The sequence below is a fragment of the Chroicocephalus ridibundus genome, chromosome 5, assembly GCF_963924245.1.
Source record: "Chroicocephalus ridibundus chromosome 5, bChrRid1.1, whole genome shotgun sequence".
Taxonomy (NCBI): domain Eukaryota; kingdom Metazoa; phylum Chordata; class Aves; order Charadriiformes; family Laridae; genus Chroicocephalus; species Chroicocephalus ridibundus.
This window is the reverse complement of record NC_086288.1, coordinates 51548868-51565613: the sequence shown is the minus strand read 5'-3', so window position 1 is coordinate 51565613 and position 16746 is coordinate 51548868. Positions and strand designations below refer to the sequence as shown.

The 16746-nt window shown below is 36.3% G+C and overlaps 1 protein-coding gene across 1 annotated transcript in view; it reads left to right on the top strand.

The window, feature by feature from the left end:
- POLN (DNA polymerase nu) overlaps nt 1-16746 on the top strand; it is a 110006-nt gene that overhangs the window by 47351 nt on the left and 45909 nt on the right. The window contains exons 16-18 of the mRNA XM_063335909.1: nt 3283-3340; nt 4897-4974; nt 5399-5513. Of these exons, the coding sequence (XP_063191979.1) occupies nt 3283-3340; nt 4897-4974; nt 5399-5513 (251 nt within the window). The remainder of the gene's footprint in view (nt 1-3282; nt 3341-4896; nt 4975-5398; nt 5514-16746) is intronic.

The window sequence follows — 16746 nt, the reverse complement described above, 5'->3', positions numbered from 1 at the left end:
TGGACAGGACTGCTCGAGATCGTCTAGTCCAATCTCCCCTGCTCAAAGCAGGGTCCACTAGAGCAGGTTTCTTGAGACCATGTCTAGTCAGGGTTTGAATACCTCCAAGGAGGGAGGCTTCACAACCTCTCTCTGCAGCCTGTTCTAGTGTTTGACCACTGTCACAGTACAGAAGGTTTCTTCTCTTCTGTTTAAATGGAATTTCCTGTAGTTGTTTGTGACCACTGCCTCTTGTCCTGTCATTGGGCACAAGTGAGAAGAATCTGGCTTCATCTTCTTTACACCCTCCCATCAAGCATTCTGACCAGAGGGGAAGGATCACCTCTCTTAACCTGCTGGTGATGCTCTTCCTGATGTGGCCAGGATGCTGTTGGCCTTCCTAGGTACAAAAGCTCATTGCTGGTTCACGTTCAACTTGTTCAACCAGGATCCATGGGTCCTTTCTGCAAAGCTGCTTTCCAGACTGTGAACTCTATGAGATTGTGGTAGCCCATTTCTCCAGATTCTTGAGATCCCTCCGAATCGCAGCACAGCCATCTTATATCTCAACTGCTTCTCCCAGTTTTGCATTATCTGCCATCTTGCTGAGGTTGCACCAAGTCCTGTTATTCAGGTCACTAAAGGAGGTGTTGAGAAGTTTTGGCCACTGGGGTACTCCACTAATGCCTGGGTTGCATTTAGTCTTTGTGTCACTCATCAAAACCCTTTGAACCAGGCAGTTCAGCCAGTCTTCAGACCACCTCACTGTCCACTTATCTAGTTTGTACTTCATCAGCTTATCTAAGAGGCTTTTATGAGAGATTGTTTTGAAAGCCATGCTAAAGTTAAGGTAAACAACATCTGCTGCTCTCCCTTCATCCACCAAGCTAGTCACTTCATCGCAGAAGGCTATTGTTGGTTAAACACCATTTCCCCTTTGGAAATCCATGCTGACTACCCCAAATCATCTTCTTGACTTTAATATGTTTGCAAATATTTTCCAGGATTATTTGCTCCATCACCTTCCCAGGAATTGAGGAGAGGCTGATTGGCCTGTAGTTTTCTGCATCCTCCTTCCTGCCCTCCTGGAAGAAAGAAATGACACTCAGGAACCTCCCCTGATGATCACAGACTTTCAAACATAATTCAGTGTGGGACCTTGGCTTCATCTGTTCTTCTATCGATTGGAACCTCTGGAAATGAATTTTGGATTATGGTGGTGTTGTTTTATATGTTTTTTCTATATTTTTTTTTAAACTAATGCTAGGATTTTCTTATTAATCATCCACTAGAATACCTTCATTTTTTTCCCTCACTCAGAAACAATGAAGAGAAGTATTAATAGTTAACTTTCACAACCAGTTTTTCCATCACACTGTTTCAAGTATATTCCTTCTCCTCTGTTGGGGCATAATTGTTCAGAGAGGAATTTTGGTTTTCTGTAACTTCTAACAAGCTGTGGATACCCTTTTCTAACAATAAGGGCTGAGAGTCACATCTTGGATTGGATCTGTGAAGGTTTTGAAGAAATATACTTTAAATAAATATTTAAAAGCAAAATACAGTCTGTATTATGTAGTCCAAGGTAGTAATAGTCATTTACCAAAGCCACATCAATCTTCCACTTTTGATACAATAAAACTGTCACCTAATTTTTAACTCAAGCAGAGGAAAGCTTTCCATTGGGAAGACTCTTCTGAGGTTGTCTCTTTATTTCTCCATCCTTTTAAGTATCTAAAGTTAAATTCATCTCATCAAATCTAAATCTTAGAAAACAACATCTCCAAAGGAATCTTAGGTCAACTTGTTGTAAGTATGTGTCATATCCAGATAGACTGAACTACCCACTGGAGATTCCTGTCTTTGTGTACTGACTGTAGAGGGATTCTAGGCAGCTAGTGTAGACCAAAGACTAGCCTAAAGATGTCTAAAATTAGATGAGAGGATTCTATTAAGCTATTCTAATAGCTTAAAGATGCGTATTACCACTTTCATGTTTCTTGAGGTACTTTTTTCCTGAAGATTGTTCAAATTATGAGTTGTCAACTAATTTACAAGTGAAAGTACATTTTGAACTTGCAATTACTTACTACTGTTTTTCAGAATTAGTAACACTTCTAAAATTGCATAAAAGCAGGCTTTCTGCATATGCTATCAGTGAAAACAAGATGGCAATATAGTGATTTATTTTTACTGTTGTAGGTAGATTTTGAAATAAATTTTTATTCATTTCACTTTGCTCAGGATTTTGAAGCTAATGAGTTAAGGAACAATAATCAGTCTATTAAGTATATCTCAATACCACTATAGAGCCCAATGAAAAGTCCAAATAATGATCTCGACCATTAAAATGATTCAAGTCAAAATTAAAATGTTGTGATTTTGTTTTTTAAATGTGTAGAATTGCGCTCCTATGTTCATGTCCAGGTACATAATAAAGGACTTTATTTTCTAAACTTGTGAGGATCTACTTGCTTCTTTGGCCACTTAAACTGCATATTATTCCTATGTATAAGCACTGATCCTCCTCAACTTGTTATTGATAGAAATCGATAGTTATCAATATAAATGTTAAATTTGTGCACAGATTAAATAACCATTTATTTCCAAATATGGTTAATAGCATTACAATAAGCATTGCCACAACTGTATTTTAAAATGTTTCTAGAAACTGAAGAATAAATTATTAAAGATGGCAAGTGTTTCTTGTGGGTCAAACTTCATATTGATGGATTGAGAGCAGCGTTCCTACTGTTATTTCTAGTCCTGCATGTTTGTTGATAAACTTAGTTCTCACTTTTAACCTTGACTGATGTGCTGTAGTTAATAAAGAGCTGCTGCTTTATTTTACCATGCATTTCCAAAAAGCGTGAATAGCTATTAGAAAAATTTCTAGAGGCTGAAGAAGAATCTGTTCCCTTAGCTTAAGGCAGGGTTCACATGTATTCTTGTCTTGAAAGTAATGCACCGTATCTAAAAAATACAGGTTAAAATAAGAAGAAAATTATTTTTATTGGGTTACTAATTATATTCCATGGTGCATCCAGAGATTAGGATTTGGAAAGGCTGCTAGTGAGAAATTGTTCTTACAGGCTTCCAATTTTCAAGGAATTGCAAATATTCAAAAGTATCTGTGGTTACAAAAGCTTGAAGATTCTTTTGAAAGGTAAAGTGATTAATCCTATATGGGGAAAATGTTTTTGCTTTAGTTTCACTAATGTTCTTATGCTGCTTATAAACTGTTCATAAACATGTTTTCATAAACTTTAACTTACTAGGCATTTTTCTTCTTCTTATTTGTAGAACATTCAAGGTATATCTAAACATCCAATTAGAATTATGAAGAAACAGTACATAAAAGGTAAACTATGTTTTTATTAACATGAGAAGGCAATTTTTATCAAATTACTTTAATGAGTTATAGTATTTTGAAGCAGACCAATATTTCCAGCATTAAAGAATAGAATACATTATTGATGCTTTGTTATCCATTATCATTTAAACCAATTACTTTTTGCTGGTTGTTCCTGCAAAAAATTTGCTGTTCCAGCACTGATCTAAATAGTCACAAACTTTTAGATTTTTGTTTGTTTGTTTGTTTCCTTGACTGTCTCACTGTTCCTTTTTCCAGATGCAATTATGCATCTTAACTCCGTTAAATATCCTAAGGATGATTTTGTGTGCATTCAGCTTGTAAAGCTTTTCCTGAGGAGATGTTAAAGCTGGGTCATTTTAATCAAACTCACAACTAAAAACCAGTAGTTAGTCAGATGTGTTGGGTTTGATAACAGAGTGGATTTAAGGCAGATGATTTGGAGAGAATCAAAGTGAAGTCTAGAAAAGCATGAGCCAAGTGATAAAGAGAGAAACTCACAATAGTAGAGTCAAATGTAAGAGAGAGATTTGGTAACATAAATTCTCCTTCTCGAATGCCTACAGCCATAGCTGCGAAACGCTGCTCATTTTTTGCACTTGGTTCTGAGATAAGGGCAGGCTTGGCTTTTCACAGCTATTCACTCCCTGTGTTTGAAATAATGCAGATCAGAAAACAGGAGTCTATTGAAGACAATGTAAAACTTTGACAGCAGTTTAGTTTTATTGACCCAATTCATTTTTATAAGTACGTTTGAAAAGTTGTTATAAAGTTGTGTGAGCAGTGGCTGTGTAAATCTGAGCTGCTGTGCATAACTATGGCACATAGTTACGTCCAATCATATTGAATAGTCCAATCAATTTTTTAATGATCTTATAATATGTGCTTTTCAAAAATGTATTTCTAAGTTTTTCATTCCTGTATCAAGACACTTCTATGCTGATCAGATTAATTCTGTTGTATTTCAAACCACCATGCCTTTCTACACCAAGACAAGTGGTATTCCCAGGATGCACTGAGTTTCTAATACCTGGTCAACGTACATTATTGCTTTGTGATATTATAGGGGATTTTTGTCGTTAGAATGCATGTTCTCAATATTGTATTCCCCTACCACCTGTAACTCAGAATTTGGTTATTAAACAAATTCTATATTGCTGCAGCATGTTCAAAGATGAGAAAATATATTTTTTTTCATTCATCTTTACAGACCCTTCCTTATCTGAGTGCCTCCTTTATTAAGTGATCTGTGAATAACGTTAGTTATTGTAGATATCTGTTAGCTATTGTTTTGGTTAGAGTTTGGGTTTTGAAAAAGGAGGAGAAGTAAGCGGTACTGCAAGGATGGCAGAGATAAGGATTTGCACATGACTGACAAAATAAAATGATTGTGATGTTGGCAGTTGGTGCTCTGCTAGGTTGCTTACATAGCCATTTCTGTGGTTTTAGTTGTGTGCTTGGTATGTTGTTTACAACCTCGTATGATTTGCAACATGATATTTTTGGTCTGGGATCTGGAACTTAAATGTCTGTCTCTTCTCTAGGAAAAGAAGAGGAAATAGAAACTATTTCCCCAAGAACGCTGTTTGTTTCAAAAAAAGGATATACGTTTTTAGCAGCAGGTAAGATAGAATGTATTAGTATTCTCATGCATATTAATGTTCGCAGTTCTGTCATCTCTTTTTCCCGTCTCCTTTGCATGACATATTTTACAAGGCTGTCAAATCCCTTAGTATCAATTAATATTGTTATATGATGTATACTCCTTAGCGTGCTTTGGAAGTGGATGATAGGTAAGCCTTGTCAGTAGAAACAAAGAACCAAGAAGATTAACTGACACCTGAAGATAATGAAGGAATCAGACACCTTGTGATCTGTAGCTGGAATATAACTTCTTCAGGATGAGCTTTTTACAGGCATCTTGATTTTTTGAGCACAAGGAAATTAACAGACCAGGCTTGGATTTTAATTTGTGATAGTTTGGTTAAAATGCAGGTATGTTTTTATTTTAGAGCTATAGACTTATTTTAACACTCTGTTTTCTAGATTTTTCACATATTGAGTTGAGGATCCTTGCTGACTTATCATCTGAACCAGAACTTTTGAAACTGTTCCAAGAACCTGAAACCACCGATATCTTTTCCACATTGGCTTCTCAGTGGTAAGAGTAAATGTTGCATTTTTTGATAGTAATTAGACAAAATAGTAAGAATAGCTGTAACAGTTGCATTACTGCATAGTGATAACAAAAGACTGTGTTTTGCTACAGTATCTATCATTAATACTGTTTTAACGCTGTGAATTAGAATTCCTTTCTGTCTTTCTGAGCTTTTTCTTCTCCATCGTGGTAATTACTGTATGTCAAAATGTTGCAATCCAACTGACCAGTATGAGCCTTGTGACAAAAGGTATAATACACTGACAACAGTGCATGCTGATAACCAGTTCTTTTTAAAAATCCAGAGCAGCAGTTAAGCAGGTTATCCATCTGAAAAATTGCAGAACAACTTTTCTCAGTAAAAGTACAAGCATTTTTGAAACCTGCTTGTTTTGTTTATCCAGTAGAAGTATTGAAATCAAATTACATATGTACAAGAAACAGAGAGACTAGAGCTCATGGGATTCCTTTGAAACTCACAGGGTTTAGTGCTTCCATCTTCTGAAGGATGATGCGATACTTGGAAAAAGTGGTACTTCAGTAATTAAAAAAAAAAAATCTCCACTCCCAGATTATTATTTACTGATCTCTTCAGCATGCAGATCAAAAGATTAATTTACCAAAAAAGATGGAATATTAATTACTTATCTCTTTGAAGCTATTTCTTGTTAGTGTTTGTACAATGGTGATTCCTAAAAATCTTACTTGAGACTGGGACACCCCTCGTCCTCAAACATGCATGAACATTCAGTAAGTGACAGGTTAAATGTCAAGAAGCTTATGGTTTGAACAGATAGGTTGTAAAAAGATTGAATAAAATACTATAAGGTAAGCAGATTAAACAGAATGATGTCATATAAATGTTGTGCAATTTTGGTATTTTCTTTGTTCCACTCTCTCTCTTTTTTAATCTTTTGTATCTATTTTTTGTTGGAAGATTGTTAGCTGAAAATTAAAGCAAAAATAGATAGGATGAGTTCATCAGTCCTGATCTAGCTCAATTCCTATCCTACAGTTTCTAAATTTTTGCAGGCATAGCCTTCCCTACACAGTATTTCCTACCCACTGCAATATTTGCTAATATACTCTGAAGTAGTTCAAAGAAAAAAAAAATGGAGCCCAAATTATAATTATCCTGCTACCAACAACTGAATTGGCGCTTGAGACACATGTATTCTGGGAGAACACAACTTAAGGTCACAAACATCCCAATGAATCTAGCTGTGGAAAGATCACCTTTCTCTTCAGAGTCACTTAGAAGCTTCTATTGATATTATAATCAATTCTTAGCTGTAACATGATACCACTAGAACCTCGTGATGGAGTTAAATCCTTATTTTAGTTTGGAGGTTTATTGCAAATGTATGCATGAAGATGAGTCAAATTTTGTCTCAACTCTGGGCAAGACTCCAGAAATACCATTCTATTCATCAACCTCACAGCTCTTGGCAGCCATCAACCTCTTACAGTTGCTACACAGTAACTTTAAATTTAATGAAATATTACAGGCAATATTTTTATCAGACAGAAGTGTCATGGTGTGTCTACAAAATCATTACATAATGATTCTCCTGACTCCTCTTTTAAGCTTCAGGAAAGCTAATGCTTGGAAGTAACTTTCTGTTGAATCTATTATATGACTGTTAGTAACTACAGAAACACAAAAGGTGTGTTTAATCTCATCTAACCTTGGATATCTGTTATACTCATCTCTGTTACCTGGAGAGATTCATTTGACCTATTGTTGATGTCCTCCATGTAATAAGATCAATTGCACATTAAAAGCATTGACTCCTCAGCATTGAGAACAAAGTAGGTCTGGGGTGGCCAGCTCACATGTAGACATCTGTATTCGTTCTGACAAACTGGATCTCCTCTTGGATCACTTTCTAGTGAACTCACCTTGGGTTTTGGAATTTTGTCCTTAATTTATTTAGCACCAAAGAGAAGACATAAAATCACAAGCTTCACAGATACTTTTCCATTCCAAATACTTATTCCTCTCTTATAGTCCACTATTCATAAATAAAATCTTTAGGGCAAACGATTAGTTCATTGACTTTATTGTAGTTGATTCCACCCTGTTGGTATTAAAATGAATTATGAGAAGGAAGAGCAAAATAAAAACCGAACCTTTTATCTCCTCTTGGTTGCCTGATTTTCTCTGATTCTTAATCCTTTAAAATCAGTGCGAGTGTTATACCAAGTGGCAGACCAAATGTTTTATTCTGTTTGAAGGAATTGCACATTGTTACTATTTGTAAATCTTTTCTAACACATTTTGGACAATTGGAAAACCCTGGCAAAAAAAAGTTTTTACTCTGAGAGATCTATAAAGAATGAATTAGTTTCTGAAGCTCCCTCTCGGAAGAAAAAAAATTAAGTTAACGTCAGTGTCTCGATAGCATTCCAGCTTCTGAATGCATGTCAGTTGGTATCTTTTAGCAGGTTTTCTGCATCTGAAAATCCTTAGACTAATGAATATTAAATCATAAATAGTAAATAATATATTATTGGACAAAAATCTGAGCCACACAATAGAGTCTAGCCAAGTTTTATACCAGTTTGTTCACTTTTATTTTTTTAAGCTTCATAGCTTCCCCACTGAAATGTATCTCTATTCCTTAGCTGTCCTTCAGACTAAAGCCTTCTATCTGAAATCCAATCTTTTGAAAAACCTTTACAGGCTTTTTATAGCATTTGGCAACAAATACACATGGTGGGCAGTTTCTGCAAAGAGGTTAGCTGTATGAGCTTCTGATTGAATTAAGATCTCTTATATATAAAGGCTTTCCTTTCATAATTTGATTAGGCATGCTCTGCCATGACTCTGTCTATCTCTGGGACCTTAGAGATGTATCTCTCTTTGAAACCTCTTGGATCCATGTCTCTATTAAACATCATTTGTATGCAGTCTTTACGGTGGTCAACCGTGCAGTGTAGAGATGCATAAGTATGTGTCAACCCAAACTATGTCTGTACGTTACAGCAAAAGGCTGAATGGAGGTACTGACTTTCATGGTCAAATTCAGTGTCATGTGCAACACCATATCGAACCTGACAAACCTATCTGAGAGGCAATCCTCTCTGCAAGACTAGGCTGTAATCTTGTATTCCTATGGCTAGCTTACAGAGATAGCTCATTTCAGAAGTAATAGAGCCTCCACCAATCTGGGCTTCCCTGCACTATGCTCAACTGTTTGCTGTAGATTCTGTAGATCCTACTGGCTGTAGATAGTTTTTTTTAAGTATTGTGTGTACTGTTTGACAGAGCTGTCTTGAAATTGCTATTCAGATAAAACTCTCAGAAGCTGGTGTTAACTAGTCAGTGTGAGTTTCTGGGTAATGTCATGCTTGGTCTCATGTGTTTTGTCTTTAAAGTGCTTTTTTCACACAGGAATAAAGTTTATGGAATTCTGTTCCATGGAGTAAAATAAAAATGGTGTCTGTTGACAACTTTGCAACAGATTTGCTTCTGTTGGCTGTTTTTGCTAATGAGAAGTCCAAGCTTATCTCTGCCTTGTACATCCAATATATTTTCTGGTCACCTTACATAGTTACCACAGCTAAAACTAAGATGATATAAATACATTTTAGTGTTCACTTGTATATGCTTAGTATTATTCGTACTCTTATGTTATCCCATCTGTAATGATGATCATATGTTATTACCATCATTATCTTATAGTGAGTACTGTGTTATGGCCTACAAAGACTAAGCCTTAAATGACAGGTCAACACTTACTACTACAAGAACACAAAGAGTGCATTACATTAATGACCTACTTGCTACTGAACACATAGTAAAGTTTCAAGGCTTGCCTGAACTTTTGAAAGTTCATGATATAACAGATTCCAGGTACCTGCAAGATCATCTCGTCTTATATTGTCTTGATGTCCTATGACAGTTATAGTCCTTTGAAAGCCAAATCATCATCCCATGCTGAAGATGATGAGAGCTGTCTTGGCAGCTGTCTGACCAGCCAAGAGACCTAACTGCTGTAAAACATACAAATGACAACAAATCTCAGAATGAAATTGCTCTTACTTCTTTAATCAAATTTTTACACAATAAATGAAAAATAAATAATTATATTTAAAATGCTGTTGATGGGCATATCTGAAAATGACTTTAAAAGATGGAAGCTGAAAAATATGTTTACAGTCTTTTAGGTAGTCTGTGATTTCTTTCTTAATTAGAGATGCAGTGAGTACCAATCTCTTTCAAACTGTTCATTTGTCACCCTTCGTAGCAGGCTGTTGTTCCTCTATCATAGTATATACTCATATCGGCCATATTGTGTCAAAATCCAGGAAAAATATCTTGATTTAGGTAAGCACTTAAGCATACCATAAATATGTGATTTCATCCTACCTGACTGATGCGTACTTTCCTGCCTGAGTGCTTTTTTTGAATTGCAATAGTACTGCTTCAGAGTTCCTGTGACTCAAGTTTAATAACTATACTTAAAATATTTGGATAAGTCCTTTCCCCTGCTTCTTTAGAATCTGCCTGAGAGAACCAGAGATCCCTAGTAGTGAAGAGTTCAGCTGCATCTAGCAGACCATAGTGCTACCTGCTGTCAAAGGTCCTGAGGGCAGCCTAGCCACACAAATGCAACTATATTATTTATCGCCCTGGAAATAGCTTAGTCATTTTAATCTTGAAGATGTTGACACTATGTTCCAATGTTTAATACAGACATCTGTGATATCTGCAAATTATATTTACTTCCTATATTTTAGGTTCCTGAACCAGAAATAGAATACAAAACCCAACGTTGGGTTGCCAAACTCTGTGTACAGTGCCAAAGTATGCACCTCAAAGGGTGAAAAAGGCTATATGCTGAATGCAGAGTCATCTAAGAGAAGTTAATGAGTAATTCTAATCACAGAAGTTTGCATTTGAACTCCTCTTAGAAAGCTGGAGCAGAATGACAAGGACAGCCAGTGGTCCAAAGTCCATACCTGAAGATACCTGCTAGATAGGTAGTGTTCTTTGAAAAAAAGTGAGCAGGATTCACTCTTTTCAAGTGGCTCTGGTGCCCAACTGTTATATATGAGCTAGGTGCTTGGAAACCTCAGTTCAACTTTTTAAATCTTAGAGTATCCAACTCTACATCTCGCTCCTCCCAGGAAAATATAAAGCAAGATTAGACGTTGTATGTTGCAGCTGAGATTCTGTTCAGCAAATATTGTAAAATTGAAATAATTGGATTTGTGTAGTTGAGAGAAGATATGATTTAGGGAAAACATGATAAAAGCATTCAAATATATAAAAGGTTATTGCAGAGAGTTGGGTAGAGAGTGAACTACGCACAAGGAATGAGCTTACACTGTTGTAAGAGATGTTTCAGTTAAAGAAATCTTTTGAATACTAAAGTAGATAAATATGGAGATGGGTTGCCTATGAAGGCTGTGGAATTTCCATCATTGGAAGGAATGAGACAATTAGACAAATATTTCCAAGGATAGCTGAGGTGACTTCTCAGTCTCTCACAACGATGTTTTTATGACACGATGATTTTATTGCACATTGTGTAGAGCATTCAGTTGGAAAGGGATTTTCTTTATTTCAGTCCCATTAGGGTTATTATTTGGTTTTTACTTAGTGATTGTTTAATTCTGTTTGTTAGTAGTAGCTACAGGGACAAAAGTCAAAAATTTATGACTCTTACCTGAGAACTCTAAATAGAATAGTGAGTACTTCCATGTTTCCTTTCTTTCTGAACTCATGAATTATGCTTTTTTTTGTTTTGCAGCGGCTTGGGTGGGGGTTTTTTTTTGCACAGTATCCCATTTCCACGTGATCTTGGAGAATGCCAAACCTAGATTGTGGCCTTGCAATTAGAGCATGCTTTAATTGCATGTCACTGGGAGGCAGACTTGTGGAGGTCAGTCCCATCAGGTGAAGAGACAACTGAGTTGCTGTCCCTCAATAGCCAGGCTGCTACCTCTTCCAGGTGTGTAAGAGGTGGTACCTCTTCCACCTTATAGTAAGAAAAAGCCAACAAATCCCAACCCGATAACCAGAAGCTATCAGTGTGAATAATAACGTAATCGGATTACATTTCCTAGATTGGGTCCTATAGGAATCACAGAGGGAGGTCAGGTGGGCTCAGAATGGGTCTATGATGAGCATGTGCACAATGTAGCATTTTGCTAGCCTACTGAACTAGCGGGATGGAATTGTTCCCTGAAGTACCCAGGGAATTCAAGGAAACCCAGGATTAAGGGGCCACTTACTGGAGTGAAAGGGGTTGGTTTGCAGTTTTGGATATAGGCATCCACATCTGTGTCTTGGATTTTGTCTAGGTCTCGCAGTCCTTTATGGAATTACCAGCATAGAGTTGTGAGAGATGGACTTCCACTGAGACTGTGTAATAGAGAACTGGCCAAAAAATAAATGTGGGGTAACTGCTCCGAGGTGAGCATCATCCCAGTGGTCAAGTCACTTAAACTAAGTAGGTAGATTGAGCTTCAGGTGTCTGCTTTATATTTTAGTCTGTAGAATATTATTACTGGGTTATGCTTTTGTCTAGTGAGTGATTCGAAGGTACATATCAGCAAGCACCAACAAGGTATTACAGATACCTTGTTTGCAGCCTCTAGTCTTCGTAGTTTCTATTTAGATATGTTTGTGTCATAAATGTTCTAGCAGATTTATGAAAATGCTTTGTCCTTTCTAAATTGTAACTATGAACTAAGAAGTTAAAACATGTAGGCTATATATCCTAATAAATCAAGAGGTTCAGAGGAAAAGACACTGTAAGTAGGTTAGTTAGAAATGAATTGACGTGAAAGTCCAGTACTTCTATATCCAGAAATTTAGGTATGGGAATACCCAGGTGATTTATAGTCTCTAGGAACAGTATTAGCATATGAAACAAAGAACATTCTCTTGACCACATTATCTCTCTGAGATTAAACCAATACAAATTTAATCTAGAAACATCACTAAATGTTGTCTTTTCAAGGTAAATAACCTTTTCTATAGATGGTATTTACTCTTTGAGAAGGGGAGGAATTCAGAAGAGTCTTTAGTAAATTATTTACAGTATGATCTAATTGCAAGCATAAATCTGTTACTACTATAAACTGCGTATTTTCATTTCTGTGAAAGCAGAAAGATAATTGTCCATGTGCACAAGCTTTTCCATGCAGTGATAAACTACCTAGGCATTTTCTGACATATATTCTGTGTCATAGGTTGTCTGTTGAGTCAGTGTAGATCCAGCATAATCAAATCCATGTTGGTTTGTGCCGCAGAAAAATCCCTTTACAGATAAGACTGTTGGGCAGTTGTGGCTTAGTATTTTAGCTTTTGTACTCTGTAACTTTTTAAAGTTTGGAAAGCATAGTATATGAATCAGAGAACACACAGAAAGTTTGCCCATATGCAATCAGTTTTCATTATATTCTGCAGCTAAAGAGTAGTACTATGTAGTTGAAGACTATCTCCTAATATGCAGATGTATTGTGTATTAAAAGGTAATTACCTGAATAATCCAATAACTGCCACCATTCCAGTATGAAAACAGGCATTGTCTTTAAAGTATTCATTTCTGCCTCTAAACTATAATTTAACCTGTGCACATTAACTGCTGATGGTGAATTAAACTAACAAGGTAATTAGTGGATACTCTTTAAGGGTGATGTTTACTCTGATTATACCAATGAAAGGACGATGTGTGACGGTTGTGTACAATGCTTACACTCAAGGCTACGCTTGAAAGAAGGATGGAGAATTTGATAGTGGTCTAGTTGCTCCTGTTTCACTTTGAGATCTCAGTTTTGTAAAATCCAAACCACAAAATATTCCCTTCTCTGTCATCTGTCATCTGCTTCCTCATATTCGTGCTATTAGTGCTTTCTTTTGTGTGATGATGGAGAACGGCGTGAATACATGTCCTTCTTCCAGGTATTGAATTTACCTTCTAGTAAGTACTGGACGTAATAATTGCTCACCTGAGACTATTTGTCTTTCAGAGAGTTTAAAAAAATGGTTGCAGAATAAGAGGACATGTCTTGTTATTTCTTTGTAGCAATGGCAGTTAATATCTAAAATAAGGACGTGTGTAGCTATTGTGGAATTCCAAGTGATTTATAAATATCTTTACCACCAATCATTTTGAAAAACATTCCTTTCCATTTTTATAGTGTGGGCTTGTTTGGCTGACACTTTAGGACATGGAAGAGTCTTTAGCTTACACTACCCTTGCCAGAATCAGAGGAACTTGAACACTTGATTTCAAATAATCTTGGAAAAAATGCAGGCTGTTTGGAAAATGTACTGAACACAAAAGTCCATCTTTCCTCAGCTGATGTGTGTGCAGGATCATGGTAATATCTGTTCTGAACCATTTAGGTAAGAGACAGATATGCTAATTTTGGAAATTACTGAAGAAAAAGCCTGGAGAGAAACAAAGCACAGAACTACTTGGGATTACTGTATCAGAAAGACTTTTTTTTTAAAAAAAAAAAAAAAAAAAACCAAGAAAAAAAACCCCACAAAACATAAATCCAACCAGATTTGAATGAAAACACCACAGTGCAGAAAGGTTTGCTTTGTTCTTTGCAGACTATCTTCCTCCAAGGAAGTGGGGGAATTTTATTTTACCACCTGCCAAGCAGGGGACTCAAGGAACTGATTATATCTAATAAAGGCAAGGTGAGCCAAACTGTTGCACGCTGGCAGTTGGTCCAGCAGGAGCTATGGCAAAACAGGGACTCTTGTTTTTCCAGCCACTTGGTAATTCAGGGTACTTCCTGACAATAGCTCTATCTGTTGATATCCTGCTGAGTTCTGAAGAACACCGGAAATAAGCAGGCAAACATTTTGGATATTCCTGAAATAAATGAAAATAAGTCTTCACAGGCTGAATTATACAAAAAGATAGTGTACTGGGTCTGTTTGAAAAATATAAGGTCAAGTATGCACAAATGCTTGTTGATAGACTGACTAAATATATATACACTTGCCCATACCTGTTTTATACAACCTTATTTCAAATACATTCTTTGTATCAAATAGATTAAAGATTCATCCTCAGCAAAACACTGTCTTTTTTTAGGTTAATTCATATAAATGTATGGTATAGCAGACATTACATAGCTTGCTCCCTTAATAGCAAGAGCAAAGGCCAGTAAATTAGGAATGAGATAAATAGATATTTTTTAGAAGCAAAACCCACATCTTTAGTTAAATGTCTCTTAAACAGATATGAATATTTGTGCTTCTATATTAATTTTATGAAAATATTATCAACAAGCTCTTGAAAGAGTCATTGTTAATCAAGAGATGTCACCTGGGTGTTTGTTGGGTGATAAAAGAATAATGAAATAATCGGGCTTACCCAGGTGGACTTCTAACAGGGAGACAGGAAGAGCTTTAGCTCTCCTCCTGTCCCCATTAGCAGACATATGGTTACAAGATGCAGCCACAAGGTTATACAGCTCCCTTTACCCCAGTTAGAGATCTCTCAGTTTTGTTCGTTGTCTAAATAATGATATACAAGCTTAGGACTCTTAGAACTACATTTTTGTCTAAAGATTTTTTTTTAGGTAGTCCAGGTTGGCTTTTTAATACACTTCTAATCAGGACATGTAGTCTCTTGGATTAATTTCTCCACTCTTTATGAGCTTAATGTCAAGTCTAAAATTAATTAATTAATTTTTGGAGTTGCGATGAAGAGGAGGCATTCCATGTCATTGAACGCATATAAGATCCTGAAACTGTTTTGCAATATTAAGACAAATTACAAGCATACCTGCTCTTCACCATGGAGTGCTTACAGTTACTTCTAGAACCCTGCCTTTGATGAGAGTGAAGAAAAGTTTTCATGTATATTATATGGCACTTCCCTTAAGGAAGTGTAACTGAATATCACTGCTGGAATCTCTATTTAGAAATATGTGACTGTGTTGTGATCTTTCAGCTGTCAAGTTTGGCTTCGTAACTCAGCCAGTATTGGTTTGCTGTAAATCTGGAGCTCCTGAACTCAGTGCTACCTGCTAGGACTCTCACTAAGGGTTACCGTATGATTTCTTTCATTATCGTTGGATTGCCTGGTTTTGTAATACTGTTATCATTTTTAATTAGCTTCAAGGCTTCTGCTTATTTTTCTTTTGTGAAACAGATTCTGAAGAAACAATTTTTGCAGTATTTTTAACTGCATAATTACTAGTATTTATCCGTCATCTCATTGGTTATGTATTTCTTAGGATTGTTCTTGAGAAATTTTTTAATCCTATGGGGTACTATAGTATAAGCTTGAATTCCTGTGAGAATAAATGTGGTTCTCTTGTGGTAGGAAAAGATGCTCACAAGGTGACAGCAGCTATTAAGAAACAAAAGCGTTCAGAAGAGAAGCTCTAAGAAAAAGTAAGGAAGAATCTCTCACACTACTAAGTAGTGCTTTATGCTTGCTAAGACTATGCCTGGTCTTTCATAGGAGTATAAGACTAGAAGGACCTTTTTGGTCATAAAATTGTTTCAGATGACAATGTCATAAACTCCCTTTGATAGATTGGTAAGGTCTTGACTTGGAACTACTTTTAACCTACATAATGCCATTAAAGAGCTGTTGAATTCCCCATTCCTCTTCTGGCTGGAAGACTCCTTTTACTTTCTACCTTATATTTATTCCTACATTTATATACCTAAATTATTCTCACCAATGTTGCCCATTAGCTTTGTTAGCTCTCCTTGCCCCCCAGTGTTTGCTTTGTATAAATATTTCAGGAAGGCAATCAACTGTGTTCTCAACCCTCATTCTTTGAGGAAACAAGACAAACTTTCTTAGGGTATTTGTCATCAAAATACCTTAATGAACTAGTATTAGGAGCTGCTAGTTATGACTAAATGAAGTCCATGTACGTTAATTTGTATTTCTTCTTGGCAAGAAAATTAAGCCTCTGTGGCACTGACTGACTGTTTCACTAACCTGCTTTAGTTACCAAAGCTAGCATTTTTAGCTAGCTCTGAAATCTCTGCACCAGAGCACAGTTTCAGGAACACTTGTGTCGTGGTCCAGAAACATAACTTAATTTGGAACAGCCATGAGTCTGGGCTAGCAGAGTGATGAAAGAAAGAAAGAAATGATGACCTGAGAGGCTACCTTTATTCTAATAAATTTAGTGTCAGTAATGTTCCTGGTTGCTGGCACTCAAAATTTGGGTTGGTAAATTGATGTCTATCATGGTCACAGCTCCAGACCGAACAGTTCCTGGGCAC